General features: G+C 38.6%; 3 protein-coding genes across 5 annotated transcripts; 2 read left to right on the top strand and 1 right to left on the bottom strand.

Moving 5' to 3' along the window:
* The first annotated feature begins 4,589 nt into the window (after positions 1-4,589).
* On the top strand, positions 4,590-7,556 carry chmp3 (charged multivesicular body protein 3). Its single transcript, XM_042388373.1, has 6 exons — positions 4,590-4,753; positions 5,221-5,281; positions 5,642-5,821; positions 5,981-6,102; positions 6,227-6,341; positions 6,480-7,556. The coding sequence occupies exons 1-6, from the start codon at positions 4,709-4,711 to the stop codon at positions 6,617-6,619; spliced, it is 663 nt and encodes a 220-aa protein (XP_042244307.1). The 5' UTR covers positions 4,590-4,708; the 3' UTR covers positions 6,620-7,556.
* A 1,957-nt stretch (positions 7,557-9,513) lies between these two features.
* Positions 9,514-17,346, top strand: reep1 (receptor accessory protein 1). Of its 3 annotated transcripts, none has more exons than XM_042389383.1 (8): positions 9,514-9,617; positions 11,251-11,323; positions 11,438-11,514; positions 11,661-11,781; positions 12,235-12,348; positions 12,634-12,796; positions 14,380-14,654; positions 15,787-17,346. In XM_042389383.1, exons 1-8 carry the CDS (start codon positions 9,586-9,588, stop codon positions 15,835-15,837), a joined length of 906 nt encoding a protein of 301 aa, XP_042245317.1. In that variant the 5' UTR covers positions 9,514-9,585; the 3' UTR covers positions 15,838-17,346. The 3 variants fall into 3 exon arrangements, with proteins under 3 accessions (XP_042245317.1, XP_042245316.1, XP_042245318.1); XM_042389382.1 differs by having other exon boundaries at positions 15,776-17,346; XM_042389384.1 differs by lacking the exon at positions 14,380-14,654 and having other exon boundaries at positions 15,776-17,346.
* A 641-nt stretch (positions 17,347-17,987) lies between these two features.
* mrpl35 (mitochondrial ribosomal protein L35) lies at positions 17,988-21,956 on the bottom strand. The gene is made up of 4 exons (XM_042389385.1): positions 21,847-21,956; positions 21,494-21,659; positions 18,656-18,800; positions 17,988-18,263 (listed from the first exon to the last, which is right to left on the bottom strand). The coding sequence occupies exons 1-4, from the start codon at positions 21,875-21,877 to the stop codon at positions 18,075-18,077; spliced, it is 531 nt and encodes a 176-aa protein (XP_042245319.1). The 5' UTR covers positions 21,878-21,956; the 3' UTR covers positions 17,988-18,074.
* Between the last annotated feature and the right edge of the window lie 975 nt (positions 21,957-22,931).

Raw genomic sequence — 22,931 nt, 5'->3', positions numbered from 1 at the left:
CCTGAGGGACTCCACACATCAGGGGAGCTGAGGACACGTGATTATTGATACAAACATTAAAATATCTATTAGTCAAATAAGAATGAAACCAGTTTAAAGCTGTACCAGAAATACCAACCCAGTTATGCAACCTATCAAGTAAAATGGCATGATCGATGGTATCTAAGGCAGCCGTTAAATCGAGTAAAATAAGGATGGAATGCATAAGAATGTCATTGGTCACTCTTAGTAATGCAGTCTCAGTACTATGATTGAAATTTGTCAAAGATGTTATGACCCTCAACCAACTTCAGGAGTTGACTTTTTTTAGGATTTTTGATAACAAGGTCACTTGGATATTGATCTATCATTCTCTAACTGGGATGGGTTGAGCGTGGGTTTTTTAAGGAGTGGCTGAACACTAGCAATTTTTAAAAAATCAGGTACGGACCTGGATGTGAGAGAGTAGTTGATAATAGAGAGCAGGCTGGGACCTAAGACAGGTAGGACAGATTTTAGAAATTTTGTGGGAACTGTATCACAGGGACAGGAGGAGGGACGCATATGAGCTACAGTGTTTAAAAAGAACTGCAGGCAAATAAGAGCAAATTCAGACAAAATTAAATTAAATTAAAATAGTGTGGTTGAGTGAGGTAAAACATTCAGGGGAAAATTGGACCTCAGACCATCGATCTTGCCAACAAATAAAGATAAAAAGCAGGAATGGCAGGAAGAGAGGGATTTATTGATAGTACTAAACAGAAACTTTGGGTGTTGTTTATTACCATTAATCAAGCCAGAAAAGTAGGCAGCTTGCACATCTTTAATGGTTTGGTTCAGTTTAATCAATGACTTCTTCATATGGAGGTGGTGAACTTCAAGTTTAGATTTTTTCCGACTATGTTCAGCTTTCCTATATTGCCTTCTTTGCTGTCTGATGTTGTCATTGATCTATGGGGGTGTACTAATAACTGGGACAGCGCTGGAAGTGTATGGAGCAGAGAAGTCAAGAGCTGACGTACACAATTCATTGAACCAGCTATCTAGGTCATTTATATTAGCGAAATGAGGAGGGCAATTAGCCAGACTAGAAAAGTAGCTGGAGAATGTTGTGGACTGCTCATTAAAAGATGTGACAGTGGATTATACGTTTCTGAGTTATTATAGTGGGTAGTAAGGATGCATCAAAGGTAATATATTTGTGGTCAGAGACAAAATCAAACTTATTCAGGGAATTAAGAGAAATGTACAGAGTAAAAAGTAAATCAAGAATGTGCCTGCAGTTATGTGTGGGGCCAGAGACATGCTGCACAAGGTTAAAGGATTTAGAAATGTTTTAAAAATCTGTGGCAAATGAGTTAAAAGATTGTCAACATGAATGTTAAAGTCACCGACTATAATGGCCCAATCAAATTAATTGATTCATATTTGAATTGGGGAGTTGATGCTGTGAATACACAGCAAATTGGGTTATCACACACAATTTTAAAAGTTAAGATTTCAAAACTGTTAAAAGAACCAAAACTGAATGGAGTATAAGTGATATGATTCTTAAAAACAGCTGCAATACCACGACCACGGCCTGTACAACAAGGTGCATTCAGAAAATTATAACTGGGTGGGCAGAGCTCCACTAGAGGGGAGCACTCCCCAGGTTTAAGCCAGGGCTCAGTAAGGAGTAGGAGATCAGCGTTATGGGATGTAATGAGATCATTGAGAGTGAAAGATGTATTAGATGTGGAATGAGAGTTTGAAAGAGCAAAGAAAACTGGAATAAGGGGCTTAGCTGAACTGGAATTACTACAGCAGACTGTAATCAAATTATCTGACCTAGCAGTAGAAAACACAGATTGCATAGTGGGTATTAAATCTAGGCATAATCCTAACAGGAGTACTGAATGAACACTCAGATGGGCTCACTACAGGTCAAGAGGTAAAGTGCATCAAGATTGAATTTCAGTATTTTCTCTGTTTATTTTGTGTTTCATTCTAACATGGCCTGTGTCCATTTGCCTGTAATCACAATTGTACCCATTAATTAACATTTTTGTTATTTAAAATGATAACCTATTTTCTATATTCTATTAATCTATTCTCCATAATGTCTTTTGCAATATAATATTTTTTAAATACACGTGGCAAAAGACTACATTCCTGAAGATTTTTTGATTAGTAGGCTATTTACAGTATGCTTTTGTGTGGCTGATTTTATATAGGTCTATTTTTTTATGACAATAAGCCTTATTGGAGATTGATCAATGAAATAAGCCTTTTGTTATTAGGACATTTCCCTCCATATGATTCTATTATTAAAATATATACAGTATATATAATGCATTAGTTTAAGAACAACCAGAGTTGAAATTCCACTCTTGTTTTGGTGTCCAAATGTGGTGTCCAACTTTTGAAAATTGTTCCAAACACGTTCCATGTAACACATTTGCTTATATACTATGGTTCATAGTACATTTGAATGTTTGAGCTTCACTGCGCAGAATGTTCAGTTTGACACTAGAAGTCTGTTTTCACATTCATCTGCTGAAGAGGGAAAGTTTCTCTGTGCTCATTGAATATATGGTTTTAAGAGACGGGCCTACAAGCATGATTTGTGACATCACAAATAGTTTGGAAGCCAGTCCTGGTCCATCATGCCATTTACACAAGTGTGATGTGGAAACTTGAAGCCTGAAAATGGACTTTTCAGTGAAGTAGCAGAAATCTTTTTGTCCAACAGTTAAACTTTTGAAATGGACAATATTTAAATATTCATAGATTTTGGGATTTTTAATGAGGGAGAAGAAGGACATGTCATTTTAAAGATTTTAATGAGAAAACTTTTTTTAAAAAGATCCTTTTTGGCATTTTGCCTGTCTTGGATAGAGGATAGTGAAGTGGCAGACAGGAAACAAGCGGAGAGAGATGGATACGATATGCAACAAAGGTCCCTGACTGGAATTGAATCACGAACGTTGTGGTTATGTGGCATGTGCAGTAACCATTTGTCCAAAAAACAAGACAACTTTTAATGAGGTAACTGAGAGAAAATATGTATTTTTTGAGATTACGAGAATAAAGTTGTAATTCCACAAGAAAAAAAGTCTTAATATCAGATGTAACCACCAGTCGAGCACTTCCAGCCATTTCCTCTTCCATAAAAGAGGCCATTTCTTCCAAGTCTATGTGGTTCTATCTTCAGAATAGACACAATCATTTGCACAATTGTTTCAAAGTCGTGATACTCATAATAATATGGGGCTTTGTACCAAAAGATTAAGTAGGCTATTCCATTATTTGTGAAATCAATAGTAAAGTACAACTTCACAAGAAGCTCCACATTCCTCATTTTAAGGCAGGCGGCAGATTGCTCCTCTGATATTCTGTGAGTTTATTCTCATAAAATTACGACTTTTTTGTTGTAAAATTACTACTTTATTCTTGTAATAGGGTGAGTTAGAGTAATGTGGGATAATTTTTGCAATTGGCATTTCAGCAACATATTTCAGTGGGAAGCCAGTACGCCTACCATTCTGAAATCCCTATGGTGTTTTCTAATCATATCAGAAATGAGAATGTAGACATCACACTCAGAGAAGAAATGGCAAATATAAAAGTGTTCCTTCTGCCAAATTGTCCCAGATTATGTGCCTTTCCTAATGTGGGACGCTTCAGGCTGAAATCTGGGACACGTACTGGGAGGCTGAAAAATCTCAATCATATTAATTAATCTGGTCAGTAACACTCAAGGCCAAAGTTCATGCCCACATTTGGTAATTTCAGAAATTACAATGTTTTTGCTGTTACAGATAGTATAATAATGTATTATAGCCTACTGTGTATTATTTATTGATATTAGTAATAATATAATTTGCAACCTGCCTAAAAATAAATTCAAATGAAGGATTACAAGATTTAGACCCCTAAATAACTATTGGTATTGCACATTTAATGTACTTAAACGCATATTTCGCATAACATATATGACCGTTCCACATTAGTAAAACCATTCTGTCTCACATTTTCTAAAGTGGGACAATGAAAAATGGACTGAAATTAAAAAAAATTGTAATATGTTTTCACCATATTATAGCATATTTCGAGGCATGAACACAATCTGATAACAAGTGGCAACATTGCCTCATTTATGACACATTTATAACATTAAATTACTCAAAATCCTTTGTCACTGACCTTTAACTGGACTTCACAGTAAGTACTTCCTGTTGGATGTTTTCCCCGCCCCAATCTATGACATCACATTGTTGAAGTCACCCAATTTTAATTACATGACACCCGAGGTTAAATTTGACAGCAGTCCTAATCATTAACATTTGTTAGAAGAAGATATAGATGCATTTGAGCTCAGGTATCACATTTGTCAGTGTTCCACATTACACTAATTCACCCTATAACTTTATTCTTGTAATATAACAACTTTATTCTCGTGGGCCTAATATTACAATATTCTCGAAATCTCATAATGTTTTCCTCTCAGTGTGACCCTAATACTCCATCATACTCTAATTACTTTGTGTCTGGTTGGATTTCGACCTAACCGGAACACTTGTTTCCTTGTTTCCTCGCGGAGGGACCGACTGCTCCTTCATGTTGGGACTCAGCCCGAGCACTCCGAGCCCAGCACGCGACACAGGAAGTGCTGGTTGATCAAGCTGAGCTAGCCAGCTAGGTTTTAGTCAGGTAGGTTAGCTTGGCATTTAACGAAGTAGTCACAATGGGGCTGTTCGGCAGAACACCGGATAAACCACCAAAGGATCTGGTAAGTGCTGACTGCTGAACAGCCGAGTTGTCTTTGAGAGTTTGGCCCGTAGTAAGAAGAAAACCATAGCGCCTTTTGCTAACCTTGCTATCGTTAGCTGTCTGTTTAACTCCGCTTGCTTCATCCAATCTGTTGCTGCTTCTTACCAGCTGAGTAGCTCACGTTAGTCTGGTTAAAGATAAGTGTCAGTGTCAGTGTCATTAACTGCGTTAATTCTACCTTATATAACGTTACACACGTTTGTTTATGTGCCAAATCAACCGAGCAGCTAGTTAGCATACAAGTAGTCGTCTCGATGTAAACAAACCCTGATTGTGCCCCAGCAGACACCATTTTCTGTTACAGTTTAGCTGTTCTAACTTTTTAAAATTGCTTTAACCTAACTAATGTTTCAGATGTCTGTGAGAAACGTATCGTAATTGTAAGACTAATGTTAATGCAGTTTGAAATAATGTGTTTTGTTTCAGATCAATGAATGGTCTCAAAAGATCAGGAAGGAAATGAGAGTGATTGACAGACAAATTCGAGGTAAGGTAAAAGAGTCATTTATAATTGTAAAATGTCCATCCAGTTTACATTGACCTTCATGTGATTTTAGGGATAGTCTGTATTTTTCTAACTATTAAAAAAAGTAGAAGAGGTAATTACATTACCAATTATATCAATTGAAGTATCTTGAAGCAAAACAGAAAAGGGAGAAAGAAAAGAAAATCATCAATTTGAAATTACATCTACTGAGTTACCTTATTGGCTTATTGAGGTGGTGACTCATTAAGATGGTAAATTTGTATTGTTATATGACTCTATTATACATGACAATCAATGACTTAATTATATAAATGACATGAGTTTTTGTGTTATATGTAATTACGTGCTCTTGTGTTTCAGATATTCAAAGAGAAGAAGAAAAAGTTAAAAGGTCCATCAAAGACGCTGCCAAAAAGGGACAAAAGGATGTGTGCATCATCCTTGCAAAGGAGATGATTCAGTCGAAACGAGCTGTCTCAAAACTTTACGCTTCGAAAGCCCAGATGAACTCTGTGCTACTCAGCATGAAGAATCAGCTTTGTGAGTTTGGGAACACAGCAGCTGGGTCATTAGACTGGGGAAGATGACTTTAATGTTATTCATGTAAAATCCCTTATTGTCATTAGTTGAACCATTTGCGCTTAACATAATGTGCTGCTCTGTAGTGTCAGTGAAGGGAACGTATTTGTGTGTCTCTAGCTGTACTGCGTGTAGCTGGAGCCCTGCAGAAGAGCACAGAGGTCATGAAAGCCATGCAGAGCCTTGTCAAGATCCCAGAGATCCAGGCCACCATGAGGGAGCTATCAAAGGAGATGATGAAGGTCAGCAGCAGCACCCAACATTCATAAATCCTTGTATATAATCAAGTTTCTACACTACTCCTGACTCAGGTTTCCATTTGCCATTATTTATTTTCACCATCATGTTCACATATTCATCTTTCAGGCCGGCATCATTGAGGAAATGCTAGAAGACACATTTGAGAGCATGGAAGATGGAGAGGAGATGGAGGAAGCAGCGGAGGAGGAAGTGGACAAGATCCTCTTTGAGATCACAGCAGGTGAACAGATTTGTTAAAATAAATGACACTGTTACATTCCTGTTTTGGTATCTTAACTTTTCGATGGAACCAGAGATTGAATTGTAACAGATCGGTTATACTGAAAGTTGTGTTTATTGGTTGTATTTGCTCTGTTAGGCGCCCTTGGCAAAGCACCGAGCAAAGTCACAGACGCCCTGCCTGAAATGGAGCCCCCCGGAGCCGCTGCGGCCTCAGATGATGAGTCAGAGGAGGACATTGAAGCGATGCAGTCGAGACTGGCAGCTCTGAGGAGCTAAGGTGAACTTCCACTGTTCTGTCAAAGTCTGTTTGCTTACTCCATGTAAGGACAGAGACAATTTTGGTGCAGAGTTTACAGCTCTGAGCGTCCTCCCTCTTTGCTTCATATTATAATTATTTCACATAATCATTTGGGGTTAACGTTGTGCTACGAGAGTTAATGTCTTTAAAAAGACAAGTTTTTTTTATAGAACGTTTGGTCTACTCAGCCAGAAGAAACATGTTTTTGTTTCGTTGGGTTTTTTTTTTTTGCTTTTTGTCTTTTATTATCAGGGGTAACCCTAGGTAAGTCTATTATCCAAAGTCAAACAGAAGGTTTAAGAAAGTGTATATAATGTATGTATGTATGAAAAGCCTGCTGTGCCTACAGTGCTTCATCATATTCTTCTTCTGTCCTAAGTTATGGACTCCTGGTGGACGTACTTTGGTATTTATGTTCCAAACAAGTGATTGAGTAACTGTTGATGGAAACCATCCTGCAGAAATGTTCAGTGCAAATCGCATCATCCTAGATCATTATTCAGCAGTAGATCTAATCTGTTACAATATATTTTGTACGCAACAGCTGTTCTGTTAACCAGTAATTAGCCTACATTTTCTAAAACACTAGAGGTGATGGGTGGATTTTTCTTTTTGATAGTTAATTTTCTGTACAGTCAAAATGTATCTCTACTAAATGTGGTTCTACATGTATAGTACACTTATCAGAAAAATGCACACATACTGCCCTAACCTTTCGTTTGTTTGTTTTTGCATTAACATTCAGCTTGTTAAATGTTTGACTTTGTATCATGATTGATTTCCTTCTCAGCAGGAAGATGCAAAGGAAATGGAAAGCTTGGTTAGTGCAGGACATATGTGTTGTGGAAGTATTGTGTGTATAATTTTTCTATGTGAGTGGGGACGAAATAATGAAATAAAACTTTTAAGAACAAAGGTGACAGTGGCCAATATGAAGAATGTATCTTATCTGTTTGTTGTGCCCGAAGCTTTAATAGGGCCTGTGCATGTGGTAATGAATGAAAGAAGTGAATAAAGGTTTATCAGAAGGTGCATGAGGAGCTTTATAACTCTATAAACACTAAATGTTGGGTGTGTTTTACCCTTTGGGAAAATCTGAACCTGCTGGCAAGCAACAGCCCACTCAGCAGGTCAGACATTGTACTGCACAGACATCTGATTTGGTTGAAACAAACATCTGCCTGCACATAAAATAGCTTGCTCAGAAGTTCAGAGGCCAAACTGTATGTGCAGTAAAGAGTTCAATTTCCTGTCAGTGCTGCTTTTCATCATCCTGCAGTTCAGAGACTACAATCTACCAATAATCAGCTGTGACTCAGACACTATGTCAATCATTTCAGGCCTTTTTATTTTTAACCTGTGTGTAGAATTGCATTGTGCTACAACTTGTTGATGTGTGTAGAGTCTCGGGGGGGTTTTTTTTAAAGGAGCTGAGATGTAATGTTTTGAAGCCATTCCCTTGGCTTTAAAGTGGACAAAAGGATTAGATTTCTACCAGCCACGGCCCGCCCTCGGCAGCTTTTGTTGTACTGTAACAAAACCTTGCCTCTGTTCTCTTGCTCCAGTATGTAGGACAGAGGCTGGACAAAGGTGAGGTAGCTCTCAAGCTGCAGATGCTCTCAGGTGTTAGTGACCAGAGGTTTAGAAGTTTAAAGGCCAGGCAAAATCTCACTCAGAAGCATTTTCACACAAATTTCGGTAGATGTCTACTAGTTGGTTATTTGCCCAATATGTACAGTACCAGATGGAAAACCTCTGGTGAAGTTATTTGATCATGTAAATTTAGTCTGAACATATTACATAGTATAAACTTGGTCACTTGCTGTCATAAAAATTGCCTCTATGTACTCCTAATTGCTTACTTTCATGGTGATCACCAAACTAGAAATAAACCCACCGTTTGACTCTCTAATCCGCTTACTTTGCTACTTGCCCATTATTTAACATACCAACAAGGCTGAATTACCAACAGAAAGAAGCCTGAAACTGCCCCAGGAGACCTAAAAGCCCCGAGTGCAACAAATTGTTAGCTGATTTTTTTGGGGTAATTTGATTAATTGCATTTTTTTTTAGAGAACAGGGTCAACTCAGGTGGGTCTTGCATTATTAGCTACAATAATATTAAGGCCCTGTATTGTACAAGGGTCCTGTTTTAAGAGCTTCATTAATTTATTTTGTTTCAGAGCTGAGATGATAAAATGAACATAACATAAATGTATGTGAAGATTTACTGCCTTTCTCTTTTTATATCATTGTAAACTAAATATTTTGGGGTTTTGGACAGATGGTTGGTAAAAAAAAAAACAACATATTTGACAATGTGTACCTTCAGTTATGGTAAACTGCGATGGACATGTTTCATTATCTTCTGATTATTTATGAACATAAGGATTACATCAATAAAATAATCTGCAGATTAAGTGATAATGAAAACTATTAGTTGCTGCCTTCATGTCTCATGGTGCATATTCCTAAATAGTGTTGTGATTTATTAGAGTTAACACTCAGACATAAAAACAATCCTGGGGCTTAGTTGTATTATTTCAGGTATGAGTTCTGGATCTCTGTCCACATAATTTGGCTTCCATGTGTTGTCCTCTGTGTGCACTTAATGGGAACGTGGAGGCCACAAGGTACAAACACTCTACAAAGAGAAAGAGGGGATATCAATAAGTACTCAACAGTAAATATTTGTCCCAGGACCCTTAACAGGTTAATCAGTCCATGCATACAACCGTATCCCATTTGATTGCCAGGAAGTTAGCTTTAGCGTTGTCTGCGCAACGCAACACTGCCATCTATGGATAATATTTATAGTCCCCTCGCTGTTTATCCCGCATCACGTTGCAGCCTGTGTGCGTCCAGACGCTGCCGCCTGGACGCGCCTGTCATCTGGAGGAAACTCCTCCCCGCAGACAGCGCGTCCTGTCGCCTTTCCAGCGCAATGGTCTCCTGGATCATCTCTAGACTTGTGGTGTAAGTCCATTTTATTTCAATTTAATTTCACACACTCCGACACTGACTAGAATATTAATACATTGCAGGTTGCTGGTTGTTGCGGGGGTTTGAGCCGCACATTGGCGGTGCAGGAGCGCAGCGCTTTATAAGCCCCCGCAATTTGTCTAATATTTCAGCAGAATATGACACGACAGTGTGTAAGGAGCGGCAGATGTCGGTCTATTAAATTTTCACTGAAAAATAGTCTGATTTGCACTGGATGGTACTTTGCCATTTGAGCAGAAATGCTGAGCTGGGCCTGTATAGACCTACTGTATTTTTTAACAGGCTGGCAGCGCACAGTAGCCTGGCACTCTTTGTGTTTATCAAGTGGCTTTTTTTTTATTACAGACAAAGAGGTGACGTGATCGGCTGAATAATCTATTATCATCTGCAAAATGATCATGTGAGTTAGATCCAGAAATCAGGGGCGTCTTTTACAGTCAGAAGTCTAAATGTCACTCAGTGGCGAGGTGACTGAATAACAGGAGCGGTCTTTGAGAGGAGCTATAGTCTGTGTTGATGTCCCATATTGGAAAAACAAACAAAAGGGATGGGTCATCCTTCTCAGGTTACAATGCAAGAGTTATACATGTATTAAGGCAGGGATGTGCATATATTTTTTAGAATTTAAATGAAATAAAACAATAGGATCACCTTTATTACAGTATGTTATTTTTACCTGCATAAAGTATGAATCAGCGCCATTACAGACGGTGTAACAACAGCAGGCCCAGACCTCAAAACAGTGAGGCAATTACAATTACATTTGCTACTGAGATGTGACTGTCTTTACCCTGGATGTTCAAACCCTGGATATGTGGGTCGTTAGGGATCCAGTCTCCCAACAGAAAGGTCTAGATGCGTCGATATATTTATGTTGAGTGTCCTCTCTAAACTCTGTTAGACTCACAGTTAGGTCGGAATGGTGCAACATGATGTGGGTCAGTAATTTGATCAGGTTGCACTCACAGCTGTTGCCTGGTTGTGGCACTTCAACTCTGTCCCGGACAGAGTGTCAGCACAGGTGTCTACACACGAATAGAAATTTAGATAATGAAAAAAAAGAAGAAGAAAACATATGTGGGCTAATTTTAACTCACGCCTTGCAGTTTGTCACCTGGATAGCTTGTGTTGCCAAATCAGCCATGGCGCACACAAGTCTGTCCTGACTTTTACGCACTGCTGGTTTGACAAGTTTGCTTCTAAAAGGGGAAATTATTTACTTTGATCTCACCTGACAACATGTCTTTACCTTCATTCTGCACGCTGCAGCTCAGACAACTAGTAGATAAAAAATATCTTTCCAGATAGTATAATGAAGGAATTACTCCATTTTATAATTTATTCTATAAATTCTAGAGCAATTTTTATTTATGGTTATATTAATTCACATATTCGCACATACACATTTGACATCCCAGGATATATTTCCCAAGGGCAAATTTCAAAACATGACTTTAAACCAGTCTTTAAAATTCTACCAAATTATTATATATTACATCTGAAACAGCTCGATTTGTTATTCATGCACATTTTAATATCTGTTGGACTCTGTAGTCTCATATTTTTTTTGCTCTTGTTGTTTACTGGCACATTTTCTCTCTTCTAGACTTGTGTTTGGTACACTATATCCCGCCTACTCATCTTACAAAGCTGTGAAGTCGAAAGATGTGAGAGAATATGTGAGTATTTTGTTTGTTTCAGTTATGTAATGATATCCAACCACATAAACATGATTTTACAAGATGTTATATGCAGGTTTGTAAACTATCTTTCACTGTTCTGTTACATTTTAGGTGAAATGGATGATGTACTGGATAATATTTGCCATGTTCACCACTGTGGAGGTGTTTACAGATATGTTTCTTTGTTGGTAAGTAACCTTACATATCCTGTGTTACTGATTATACACACTTGTAAGAAATCTTCACTGTGACGTTTTGTCACTGGCAAGTAAAATATGTTTTCGGTGACATTTTACAGTAGGAATGGCTTCATTATTTTGTGTCTCTGTTGCAGGCTTCCTTTCTATTATGAGCTGAAGATAGCCTTTGTGGTGTGGCTACTGTCCCCTTACACTAAAGGGTCCAGTGTGCTCTACAGGAAGTTTGTACATCCCACGCTTTCCTCAAAAGAAAAGGTGAAATCTCTTTCCTCTGTTGTGTCGTCCACTGCTTCCTCTGGTGCAAGTTCAAGGAAAGGCTTAGGTGAAAACATTCAGCCTAGGCTTTAGGTTCGTGCGTTTGTGGTTTTGTGACTAATAGAATTTGAGCTTCTCAGCTGTCTAGAGAACAAAAGTGCCTTTGTGCCAATTCACTCTTCCAGTTTAGCTGTTGAAGATGGTTTCTGCTGGGCAGGAGAGAGAAAGAGCAAAGATCATGATATTCCTCCATTTCTCCTTTTCCCTTTTCCTCTTGTGTGTGAATCAGGAAACAGATGAGTGAGTTTTACGTAAATCAGTAGTCACAGAATGAAATGACGCAATCAGGCGATATAATTAACACCTGTCAACACGGTGCATAAAATAACATGTTACACAATCATAAAAAGAGATTCTGCAGTGTTCATGTGCTTGTTTTTGCCCTTGTGCCAGGATATTGATGACTACATCTGCCAAGCGAAGGACAAAAGCTATGACACCCTGGTGCATTTTGGGAGAAAAGGGCTGAACGTTGCGGCCACAGCTGCAGTCATGGCTGCAACAAAGGTACTGCAGACTCTGGACATTTGTTTTGTACTGGCCTGGGGGTACAGTAGAGGGCATTTGGAGGTACGGGTATCGAGCTCGTTGTTTTCTGGCCATTCACATAATGAAGAAGGCCTATTGAATAGAGGTTTAAATGTTTGTTTTCTAGGTAAAAAAAATCCACTATTGTGATGTTTGTATTTTTTAAAGACAACCTTAGATTGTAAAGAAAAAAAAATTCTGCCATGCTAACTGTCTCACATTGCTGCTGAGACTAAAATTAATACCCGGTGTTTCTTTTCAAAGAGTCAAGGAGTCCTGTCTGACAGACTGAGGAGTTTCAGCATGCAGGATCTGTCTTCCTACCAGTCCGACCCCGACAACACCGACCCTGGCACCACACAGCCGGCACCGACACAGCACCGGAGCAGATCTATGACGCGCAGCAAGACAGAGAGCTACAGCAAGGGTGAGGAGACACTACAGGCTGATTGCCGCTTACCATCTAGAGCTGGATAGTGAAAGCCACTGTAGAGAATGATTCAGCCATATTCATATAAAAAAAAAACACACACAATGTGTTGATAAAAATGCGTTCTATACTGCCTGTTCACAGAGCACATTCACTATAACGGTGCAACAATAATGCAGCACAGCAGTGCTCGTTTGGTTTGTGTAAAGACAGATTATCATGTAGATTTCTGTCTTCCTGCTCAAGCTTGTTTAACCCCACAGATATTGTTTAGTACTTCTGCTTTCCTGAGTGGCCCCCTAACCTCAGTCCCTGCCTTCCTGTTTGGAGCAAGTCAGGCCTCTCAGGGTTGCCAGGCTAACCATCCTGTGATAAAGCTCACATGAGGCTGCAGGGATTTGTTCCCAGTTTAACATCATGTGCAAACAGTTGTAGTTTGTTTTCTGGATCAGGTTGTTCTTCAACCTGATAATTGCTCCTTTGTAGATAACATGAGACATAACTGAAATAGCTGTACATTTTAGGGACAACCAACCTTTTTATTGAAAGGAATTCTGATGAGATTACTTCTGTTAATATCTGCTGAGTACATTCTGCTGTCAGTTTAGGACTTTCAATCATTGGTTGTCGCTAATTTAAAGGATTAATCTGTTGTTATGCTATATTTTTCTTATTATTAAAAAATCCCATGTAAAGACAAAACCAACCGTGCTTTAGTCTATCTCTCAATACTTTTTGACCTTCTTACTCTGTTGTGGTGGTCCACTCATTCCTATGATGTAAATCTTTAAAAATAAAGGTCACAAATACATAGTTAGATTTTTTTCAAATGATAAGTAATTGCCTAAAACAGCTGGGCACTGCAATTTTAGCAAACAGAAGCAAACAGTGTGCCCTTCAAGAATATTTTCAGCAGTGAATTTGGTGCCATAGCAAGTATTTGCAGCAGCAGGATGTTGTGTGTGACTTCAAATAAACTACAGTGCCCATGTTCATCATAATGAGGAAATATGTCACCCAATGAAACGGCGGGGCTCACTGATGTGGTTTAATAGTTTTTGGGCAAAAATGGAGGACTATAGAGACAATAATTGTTGGTGGGACCACTTCATTGTTTGTTTGCTTGCTTGTTTTTTTCATGGGATTTGTTGACAATAAGAAAAATATAGATCACCAGATTTATCCTTTATTCTAGCATTTTTCAATACCGTTTGAACAGTCAAAGGTATGTTTTAGATTTCTGCTGTATTACATGACATGGAAACTAGCCTGAGTGGATACAATTCTGTGGATACTGAAAAGAAGTACAGTGAGATCTTAACAAGGCCGGGCTTGTTTGTGGCTTTTTTGTGCTGCAACAAATTGGTTCCCAGTTATCATAATATGCTATTTAGCCTCTTCTCTGTGGTCTGGAGAATGATAATGCATTCTGATATGAACCTTTATAGTCCCAACTGACCAAAATCAGTTGCAGCTCTCACAGCGATTGCACAAAAAGTATCTGACTGTCAGTTCAGTAAGCCAGAGAGAGGATTTTTTGTGTTTTTCATTCCTCCCGACGACCTATTTCCATGATACAGGACATGAATTTGACATGACTGAGTATGAGGTGTTGGGGTTAGACCAATTGGAGCCCAAGGAGTTGCCATCCAAGTCCATTACACCCTCTGAGTCCCAGACCGAGTCCACAACCCTCACTTCCACACTGACACCCCAGTCCACCCCGCCCTCCACACCCTCTCCACCTCCTACTCCTACTCCTCCAGCTCCGGAGCAGCCCGAGGAGGTAGAGAAGGGGGTGCAGGCGGCATCGAGCTCTCAGCAGCTCAGGCTGGTTAAGAGGAAGGCTCCTGAGGTATACCGCCTCGTCATCATGGCTGCTCAGCTGCTGCCTGATCCTAACTGCCCCTTGAGAGTGGTGATCTAACTCACTGATTCACTAATTTTTACTGCCGTGTAGATAAATGAATCACCACGGTTCAGTTCTTCTGCAACTGTGGAGAGTCTAGCTTCTAATACGATTTCTGCACTGATGAATCTGAATCATGCATTTGTTTTACTGGAATCATCGTTCAGTGCAAATGAATGTGTGATTGCAGTGGCTCACTTGTTTAGAAACGCAGCATGGGAAAAGGCCAAACACGGGTGCCCTCCAGTGTTTGTCACCCCCTGATAATAACTTTAACTTTTGATTTCATGTTTATATAAATGATTCTGTGAAATGAGTCCCAGGAATGAACTAGTATTCAATCACACATTTCAACATCTAATATCAGTGTGTTTGGCATGGTTGTGCCCGACTAAATAAAGCAACACTGTTTAAAGGATTATACTAGAAATTTTATTTATTTTCTTGCTGTCAACAAATCCCATGAAAAGACCATAACCAACAATGATTTGATCCCTCTAACAAGTAATGTCCGTGTAGCCAAAGTCTGATGTAGCTCATTCCTCTGTGGCAAAGAGCTCCAAAAACTATTAGAAACACACCAATCAGCCATATCGTTGCATTGGCTGGCATATTAATTCATTACCATGAACTTTGGCACTGCGTTTGTTTATTTTGAGTCACTCCGAAGTAGTAAATTATCACTAATGCACCAAATGTGTATTAATCCGCAACTGAAAATAGTCCCCAACAAATGCACTACTTACTCCTGTTTTAGAAATGTTTCCTAAAAACTACAGTGCCCAGCTGTTTTAGGAAATTACGGAGGCTTTCTGTAAATGATGCGGCAAATGACATTATATGTTTCCTGTTTTTAAAGATTTACATCTTAAGTAGGAACAAATGAGCCTGGAGCTTGAAACCACAGATAGGATCCAGGAAGTCAGGGAAGGGATTTGTTGACAATAAGAAAAATATAGAATAACACCAGCCTGCTCCCTTAAATAAAAGTGCAACTCATTGTAGCTACTAGCTGGCTAATCTTCATCTCCCTCTTGGCTTTTATCCTCATCTGTCCTTCCTTCTAGCCACCTCTTAGAGTCTTAAGGCCTCTCACAAGATCCAGGAGTGCTCTTTCTTCGAACAATGAAGCCATGTGAAACTGTCCTCAAGACTACTCCAGCTGCCTTTGCTGCAAGAAGTAAAAATACTGAATGGCCAAAAGCTACATGACTGAAGCAGCCTTGCTTTGGAATAAGGTATTACCAAAGTGACCTATGATGACCCCTCTATACACAGTATATAGCTCGTGGCTCATAATTTAAAAATTGAGGTTTGTGACACTGATATAGAACAAATGAATGAATGGGCTCCATGCTGATAGAACATTTTTAGTTAATGGGTAATTGAATATGTATTTATGTACAGTGTGTGTTTCATCTTTCTGATTTGATTGTTTTTATATATCAGGTTTGGGTAGGCAATTGCATGTGTGTCTTCCCAGTCATTAGTCTGCTGTTAATGAAACAGAATGTACTGTCACTGAATAGTACAGCTGGCAATGAGAGTGACGCGGTCACTGATTTGAGAATGTGTTACGAGCCAAGGATCAAAAGAAAAGGCACAGCTGTTTTCCACCCTTTTTCAGTCTGTTCTGGAGAAAACACCAGTGAGCAGCTGAATTCTGCACTGACGAGCTATGTTACTGAGAAATTATCCACAAAACACACCCTACCATGTAGTAATGAAAAGTCAGACAGCACTGGCAGAAATATTCTGTTATTTACCTCTCTATTAAAGCCTTAATGAAAGAGATAGCAGAGACATAGAAATAGAAACAAATGTCTCTACACATGGCGATAAGTATTTCAAACAGTATGTTCTCATAAAACAATCATTTTTGCACTATGTTATGAATAAAAATTACTGCCCTCAATACTCTGAAATGGCCAAAAAAATGAACAATAATCATGAATATTATCACCAATAATATAATTATTGTTTATTTCTTCTGTGGTTGGGATATAACGACTTGTATAACAAGTGATATCATATGTATCACAGATAAAGAGGTCTCAGTGGAGCCGACTGTTTTGACAATCTACTGTTCACTTTCTCGGCACGTTTCTTCATTTATTTGACAATTTAAAGCCAATTAGGAATGTGTCACGTTCAGCTGTAGCAGAAATAGGATATAATTTAAATATATGTAAACATGGGTTCCTTTTCCATGTTTTAAAATCACTGTGTAATATTCTGCTGTTAACTGAGCAACTCTAAATCCAACGTTCTTACCTTCTTCTCGCTTCTTCTACTTTTTTTGGAATTCATGAGAGTGACTATATTGGTTTGCAGGTTTACAAACTCACATTTAAGTTAATACTGGGTGACGATACAGTACACTTGTACGTGTATATGTATGTTTTCATCCTCAACTTTTCTTCACTGAGCCTGAGCCTCGGCAACATTTTACACAAACTACTACTGTGTCAGTCGTTGATGGTTGGACTTGCGCATTAGATTCATCATTTTCATCATTGTATCTGTATCATTCACAGTGGTTTGAAGTTTGAAACAAAAGCTTCTCAGGTACAAAAGTTTCTGTTTACACGTCATTCACTCTGATGTTGTAGATACACTCGTTATGCACATGAAATGAGAAAAAAAATATAATAGTCAAACATGAAAATCTGAATATATGTTTCAGCATTAGTAGTATCAGTGTTAGTGTTGGAGGGGATTTCCTTCTATTAAAATTCATGCAAAGTGAAACAGAAAAAAATGTGTCGCTAAGTAGCAGATTTGTAAACTTGTGCGTAGATCGATAAACTCATCATTGCATGATATTTGTTATTAATTTGTAATGGAAAATTGGGATTTCTTAAGTGATTTTGTGAGAAGCTGTTGGCCTCTTCAGATGCCTGAATTATTCTGTCATTTTCAGTTGCGATGTTGGATGAACAGGATATGTTATGACTATCAGTTGGCTATACATACATATGAGTGACATGTCTTATTTACTGATAAACTAGCCACTTTATTGATGAGAAGACACCACTTGACTTAGTTATCTGAGGAAATTTTGTTCTGGCAGGCCAGAATGTCAAATTACTTAAATTACAACTTAAATGTGAAATAAAACTGAAAGCAGTGATGTAATGACATGATGGTTTATGGCTATCGATTTATTGTTCCATTTGATTAAATATTTCTGTTGCTTAAATCAGCCATTAAATATGAAGCAAAACCTTACTTGTGTGTGTGTCTTTTTTTCTTAAAAAGAACATTTATAAGCAGAAATCCTTTTAGACAGGACTTTATTATGTATATTACATCATTACATTATATTCAACCAGAAAACAAGATGCCATCGCACAAATCGTCACATTACACTTTAAGGTTGACCCGGTCATGGTACTTCAGGTATGGATCATTTGCATACCAGTTCCTCCTTTTCCAAAAAGATGTTGTCATTTTATCCAAAAGTCTGCTCTGTGTTTTGTTACAGAAGACATGCTCCCTCAGGCGCTTTCGTCTGGCAGGTTTCTTCTTCCACAGTTTCTTCTTGTATCCAGCCTGTTAAAAAGGGAAAAAAGGATGTTTTAAGTTAGACTAGCAACACTGTGATTTTAAGGTGTTAAAGGATAGAAAGATAGAAGAGAGATGGAAGATATCTACTTGATTCGACTAATTTGGACGACTGAAGCTTCATATTAGCTTCAGATAAACATTTAAATATATTTTTCCACAGAATGAGGATTTTGGCCTCCATCACTTACATTGTAGGTGCATTATGAGAGGATCTTCTGATGGTCAGTATAAACAGAAGGAATAATTATAGCAAGAAAAACCTGTTTCAATGTTAATTTGGGCACCTGTTGTTTTAAGACAGATGTGAAAAATTGTGAACCCGCCCTTTGAGAAAACAACCCATTGATTTTTGGCAGTCAACAGTGAAATATCTGTACCTTGCGTCTGATCCAAAGGCCACAGTGCAGCCTCATGAACCTTTCTGTCACAGATTTCACGCTCTTCCTCTTTCCCTTCTTCAGACTGTAGTACGTCAGACTTCTGCTGGGCTGCAGAGTCAGAGACGGAGCAAGAGCTGACACACTGCAAAAACACAAAGAGGCAGAGTCAGAAAAGGCACAACTCTTATTTAAAGAATGTTTAATTGAAAGTGTCACTTAGTGTCATTTTCTCACTTTCCTCTGGTTGTATGTAGCCTGTATATAGTTTTGGTTTTATTTTGCCAGGTTATGACATATCTGTTTCTAAGAGGCCAAGATGTAATTTCTGGTGCTCAGAGCAATTAAAAAAATTACATTTTGAAAAATTCTGTGGCAACATATTTTCCCAGAAACAATGTTCAGGTTACTCAGGAGGATCCACAGACTTTGCTGCAAACAGTTTTCATTGGAACTACTTTCTTCTGAGAAAATGGTACCTGATAAAAACAGTTAACAGCGAGGCGTGTTGATTATCCAGAATAACAAGCGACACTGACTCTTAAATTATGTTGCTGTTGAACTTTTCAAAATGTCTATTGTTCAATGCTGTGAGCAGCACAAACAAAATTCCTTTCACGTTTGTGTTTACTGGTGCGGCAGTAGACATCTCAACCTGATCAAATAAAAGTAAAACTATCTTTAATTTGGGTTAATCGACACTTAAATGAATTTCAATCACAAAAGCAACACGGTTTATAATATATGTAAAATAATTTGTTCCTAGAGTTCAATAAAATGATTAACTGTAATCCTGAGCTTTATTCTAGCAGCAATCCTAAACCTACATTACTGGATCCTGAACCCAGAGGTCTGCCAGGAGCACTTGGCAGGGGTACAAAAGGTCACCAGGTTAAATTATTAGCTAGTGATCTCTCCTGTTGTTTCCCATCTACAGACAACTGTTTGTACAGAAAAAATCTTCCCGTTTGGCTTCTAAGGGCCACATCTCATCAAAACGGCCCATGGTATAATCCTCATCTGATGTTCATCAAATGTTAAATAGTTTTAAAGAACAAGTATTGATTAAGCGGACATGCTAATTATCATTTTATAATCCTACAACATTCCCGGCTGCCAAAATTTGCCTCCCTGATAGCTTTCTTGTTACTTTCTATCCCCTTAAAGAGCTGAGCTGGTATTAAGAGAGAAATCCTCTGTTCAACAAGCATCTCATCCCCAGTGTTTCCTAATCTTGCCCCCTTCTCTCCCTTTTTTTTAAAATCATTTTAAGTTATGTTCTTACTAGGGCCACAACTGATGATTATTTTCATTATTTATAAATCTACAGTCAATTTTTAAAATGAATCTATTTGTTCTGTCTATAAAATATCAGAAAATAGTAAAACATGCCTGTCACTAACCCAAAGATATTCAATTTACTATTGTACAAGACTAAGATCACCTAAAAAAACTGAGAAGCTGGAACCATTTTTGTGCCATTTTCACATAAAATGCCTCTAATGAACAATTGATTGTCAAATTTGCTGCTGATTAATTTCCTGTCAGTCAGCTAATCATTTTAGCTGTAGTCCTGACAGAATCACTTAAGTTCCAACTCCATCCTATTTTTCTTTCCCTAACACTAATGCTTCTTAACCCTTATTACAAGTGATAAAACTCTGCTCTGATTCTTTTTGCCAGGTGGAGGAATATTAAAATGTCCAGATCTTAATTATCACAATCTAATTAATTATTCATGACATTCCAGCATAATTTTAGAGCTTCAAGTGTTTATCTGATGTGAAGTTTTAATCTGCCATGAAAATTGTGGTTGTCCTCTTGCAACCATTTACCCTCAAACTGGACGACAACGCTGAAGTTAGCTTCTGATTAGCAGCTTCTGATGCAGGGTTAAAGGAAGAGTTAAAAAATGGAGAATCACCCGCTAAATATGATTATTTATGTTTCCCTTAAAGGTGCAGTGTGTAGAATTTAGTGGCATCTAGGGGAACAGACTTGGCAGAAATGGAATATAATATTTATAAGTATGTTTTAATTAGTGTACAATCACCTGCAAATAGAAATTATGTTTTCGTTATATTAAATTGAGCCCTTTATATCTACAGAGGGAGCAGGTCCTCTTCCACGGACCCAGACATGTTGCACCACCATGTTTCTATAATAGCCCAGAATGGACAAACCAAACACTGGCTCTAGAGACGGCCTTTCACATTTTACATGAGTTTCATGGCCAACTTATGTTCTCCTATACTTGGAAGGGGAGCGGGAATTCAGGTGGTTGACTAAATCCAACACACTGGTCCTTTTACCCCCATAAAGGTGCAGTGTGCTGGATTTAGTGGCATCTGGCAGTGAGGCTGCAGATTGCAACCTACTGAATACCCCCGCCCCTCAACCCGTCCCTTTCAAGCGTGTAGGAGAACCTACGGTGGCTGCAAATCACACGGGAAACATGAAAGGTCCTCTCTAGAGCCAGTGTTTGCTTTGTCAGTTCTGGACTACTGTAGAAACATGGTGGACTCCGTGGAAGAGGGCCTTTTCCCTGTGTGGATATAAAGGGCTCATTCTAACCTAATAAAAACAACGATTCTTACTTTCAGGTGAGTATACACTAATGAAAACATATTCTGCCAACAGACCCCCCTAAATCTTGCACACTGGTCCCTGGTCCTGAATCAGAAGCGTACTTCAGCGTCGGTTTTTCTGATATTTAACTGCTAACACCTTTGTACTATGGGCTTGTATGGGGACCAGCTTACTATCAGGTGGTTATAATATCATATTATAATATCATATTGACTTGACAGAAGTGTGAAGTGCCCCCCCGGTCTGTACCGTTGCAGGATGCTAAACCGGGGTGCCTGACACACTGCAGCACGCAGAGGAGCGCGGACAGCGGCTGCAGCAGAGCTGTAGAAAGGCTGAGGCTGGATGAAGCTGGAGAACTGACACATCTTTGGTGTCCTGGCGCATATTGAGACAGACAGCGGCCTCAGCAGCCCTGTAAGACACAAGGGCAACATGAAAACATGACAACACAGAAAGAGAAAATCACACCTACTGAAGCCTCACGTGCTGCTAACAAGAAAATAAATAAGAATATATGATATGTCGACAATTCAGTATATTACGACGTGGATAATGAAATGGAAATGGAAAAGTATGAATGTCAAATTGTAGATACACACCGGACACCGTCCTCGCCAGAGCCGCCGCCATGTTTCTTCCTCAATGTCGGTGTGACTACGGGGTCCTGGTTGGGACAAATCTCATGTTTTGCGGCGTCAAACGTAAGTGCTGCACAGTGCATTACCGCCGCCTAGCTACTGTTAAGGGACTGGTTCACAATGTGTCAGGTCTGTCCTACAACAACAGTCAGGTGTCCATATACACACTAAAAGATATTTTCCTCGCTGTAATCGTTCCTCCTGTTCATACTGACTGTTAAAAGACCCCCTTAAAATGTGCTTTCAATGTAAGTGATGGGGACAAAATCTAGTGTGTCCACAAAAATGTATTTAAAAGTTGATCTGAACCTTATATGAGGCTTTAGCAGTCTGAGTTAGTCATATCAAGTGGATATCTGCCACATTTAGTCTTTTTAGCATCAAATTCCCTCTTTGTGTTTCCTCAGACAGTGATTCCCTGTTGAACTGCGGTGGAAGCTATGGGTGGAAGCACAGTAAGAAAAAGAGGAACTTTGGCTCTAAAAATACTGTAATGTTGAAAGAAATCTACTTGATTTGACTAATTTGGAGCTTCATATTAGCTTCAGATAAACTTTTAAATACATTTTTTGCAAAGAAGGAGGACTGTGGATTTTGTCCCCCATCACTTACATTGTAAGTGCATTATGGGATCTTCTAATGGTCAGTATGAACAGGAGGAATGATTACAGCAATAAAAATCTATTTCAGTGTTCATTTGTGCTCCTGACTATAGTTTTAAGTGCGTATCCCTAAAATATCTACCAATTTTACTCATTGTTTATCGCAAATAAAAGTTATTGTCACTGCTACTACTAAAGCGGGCCTACAATCTACATGACTATTTTAATATCACTTTATACATGTAGGCTACTCAACCACATTGCAGAGGGAGATACTGTACTTTTTGGCTAGTTGCCATCTAAATTTTCATACAAAATAAGAATATGATGCATTTGTATAGGCCTTGGTTAAACAATCCCACAGCATATAAAACAGCTCAAATCAGCTCTGCCATACAGCTACAATACTTAAATGTTTTTTGTAATGTATAACTTTTTGTAAGA

The sequence above is a fragment of the Thunnus maccoyii genome, chromosome 16 (genome assembly GCF_910596095.1).
Source record: "Thunnus maccoyii chromosome 16, fThuMac1.1, whole genome shotgun sequence".
Taxonomy (NCBI): Eukaryota; Metazoa; Chordata; class Actinopteri; order Scombriformes; family Scombridae; genus Thunnus; species Thunnus maccoyii.
Note: the sequence above shows the minus strand (reverse complement) of the source record. Positions and strands in the feature narration are given on the sequence as shown.

Bases quoted from the DNA above. Each gene is read 5' to 3' on its own strand.
- chmp3 (XM_042388373.1), top strand. From the start codon at position 4,709: ATGGGGCTGTTCGGCAGAACACCGGATAAACCACCAAAGGATCTG. The intron at 4,754-5,220 runs GTAAGTGCTGAC...GTTTTGTTTCAG, and splicing joins ATAAACCACCAAAGGATCTG to ATCAATGAATGGTCTCAAAA. The intron at 5,282-5,641 runs GTAAGGTAAAAG...CTTGTGTTTCAG, and splicing joins GATTGACAGACAAATTCGAG to ATATTCAAAGAGAAGAAGAA.
- reep1 (XM_042389382.1), top strand. From the start codon at position 9,586: ATGGTCTCCTGGATCATCTCTAGACTTGTGGT. The intron at 11,324-11,437 runs GTGAGTATTTTG...GTTACATTTTAG, and splicing joins CGAAAGATGTGAGAGAATAT to GTGAAATGGATGATGTACTG. The intron at 14,655-15,775 runs GTATACCGCCTC...CCTTCCTTCTAG, and splicing joins TTAAGAGGAAGGCTCCTGAG to CCACCTCTTAGAGTCTTAAG.
- mrpl35 (XM_042389385.1), bottom strand. From the start codon at position 21,877: ATGGCGGCGGCTCTGGCGAGGACGGTGTCCG. The intron at 21,660-21,846 runs GTGTGTATCTAC...TGTGTCTTACAG, and splicing joins TCTGGCGAGGACGGTGTCCG to GGCTGCTGAGGCCGCTGTCT. The intron at 18,264-18,655 runs GTACAGATATTT...CCTTTTTAACAG, and splicing joins GCCTTTGGATCAGACGCAAG to GCTGGATACAAGAAGAAACT.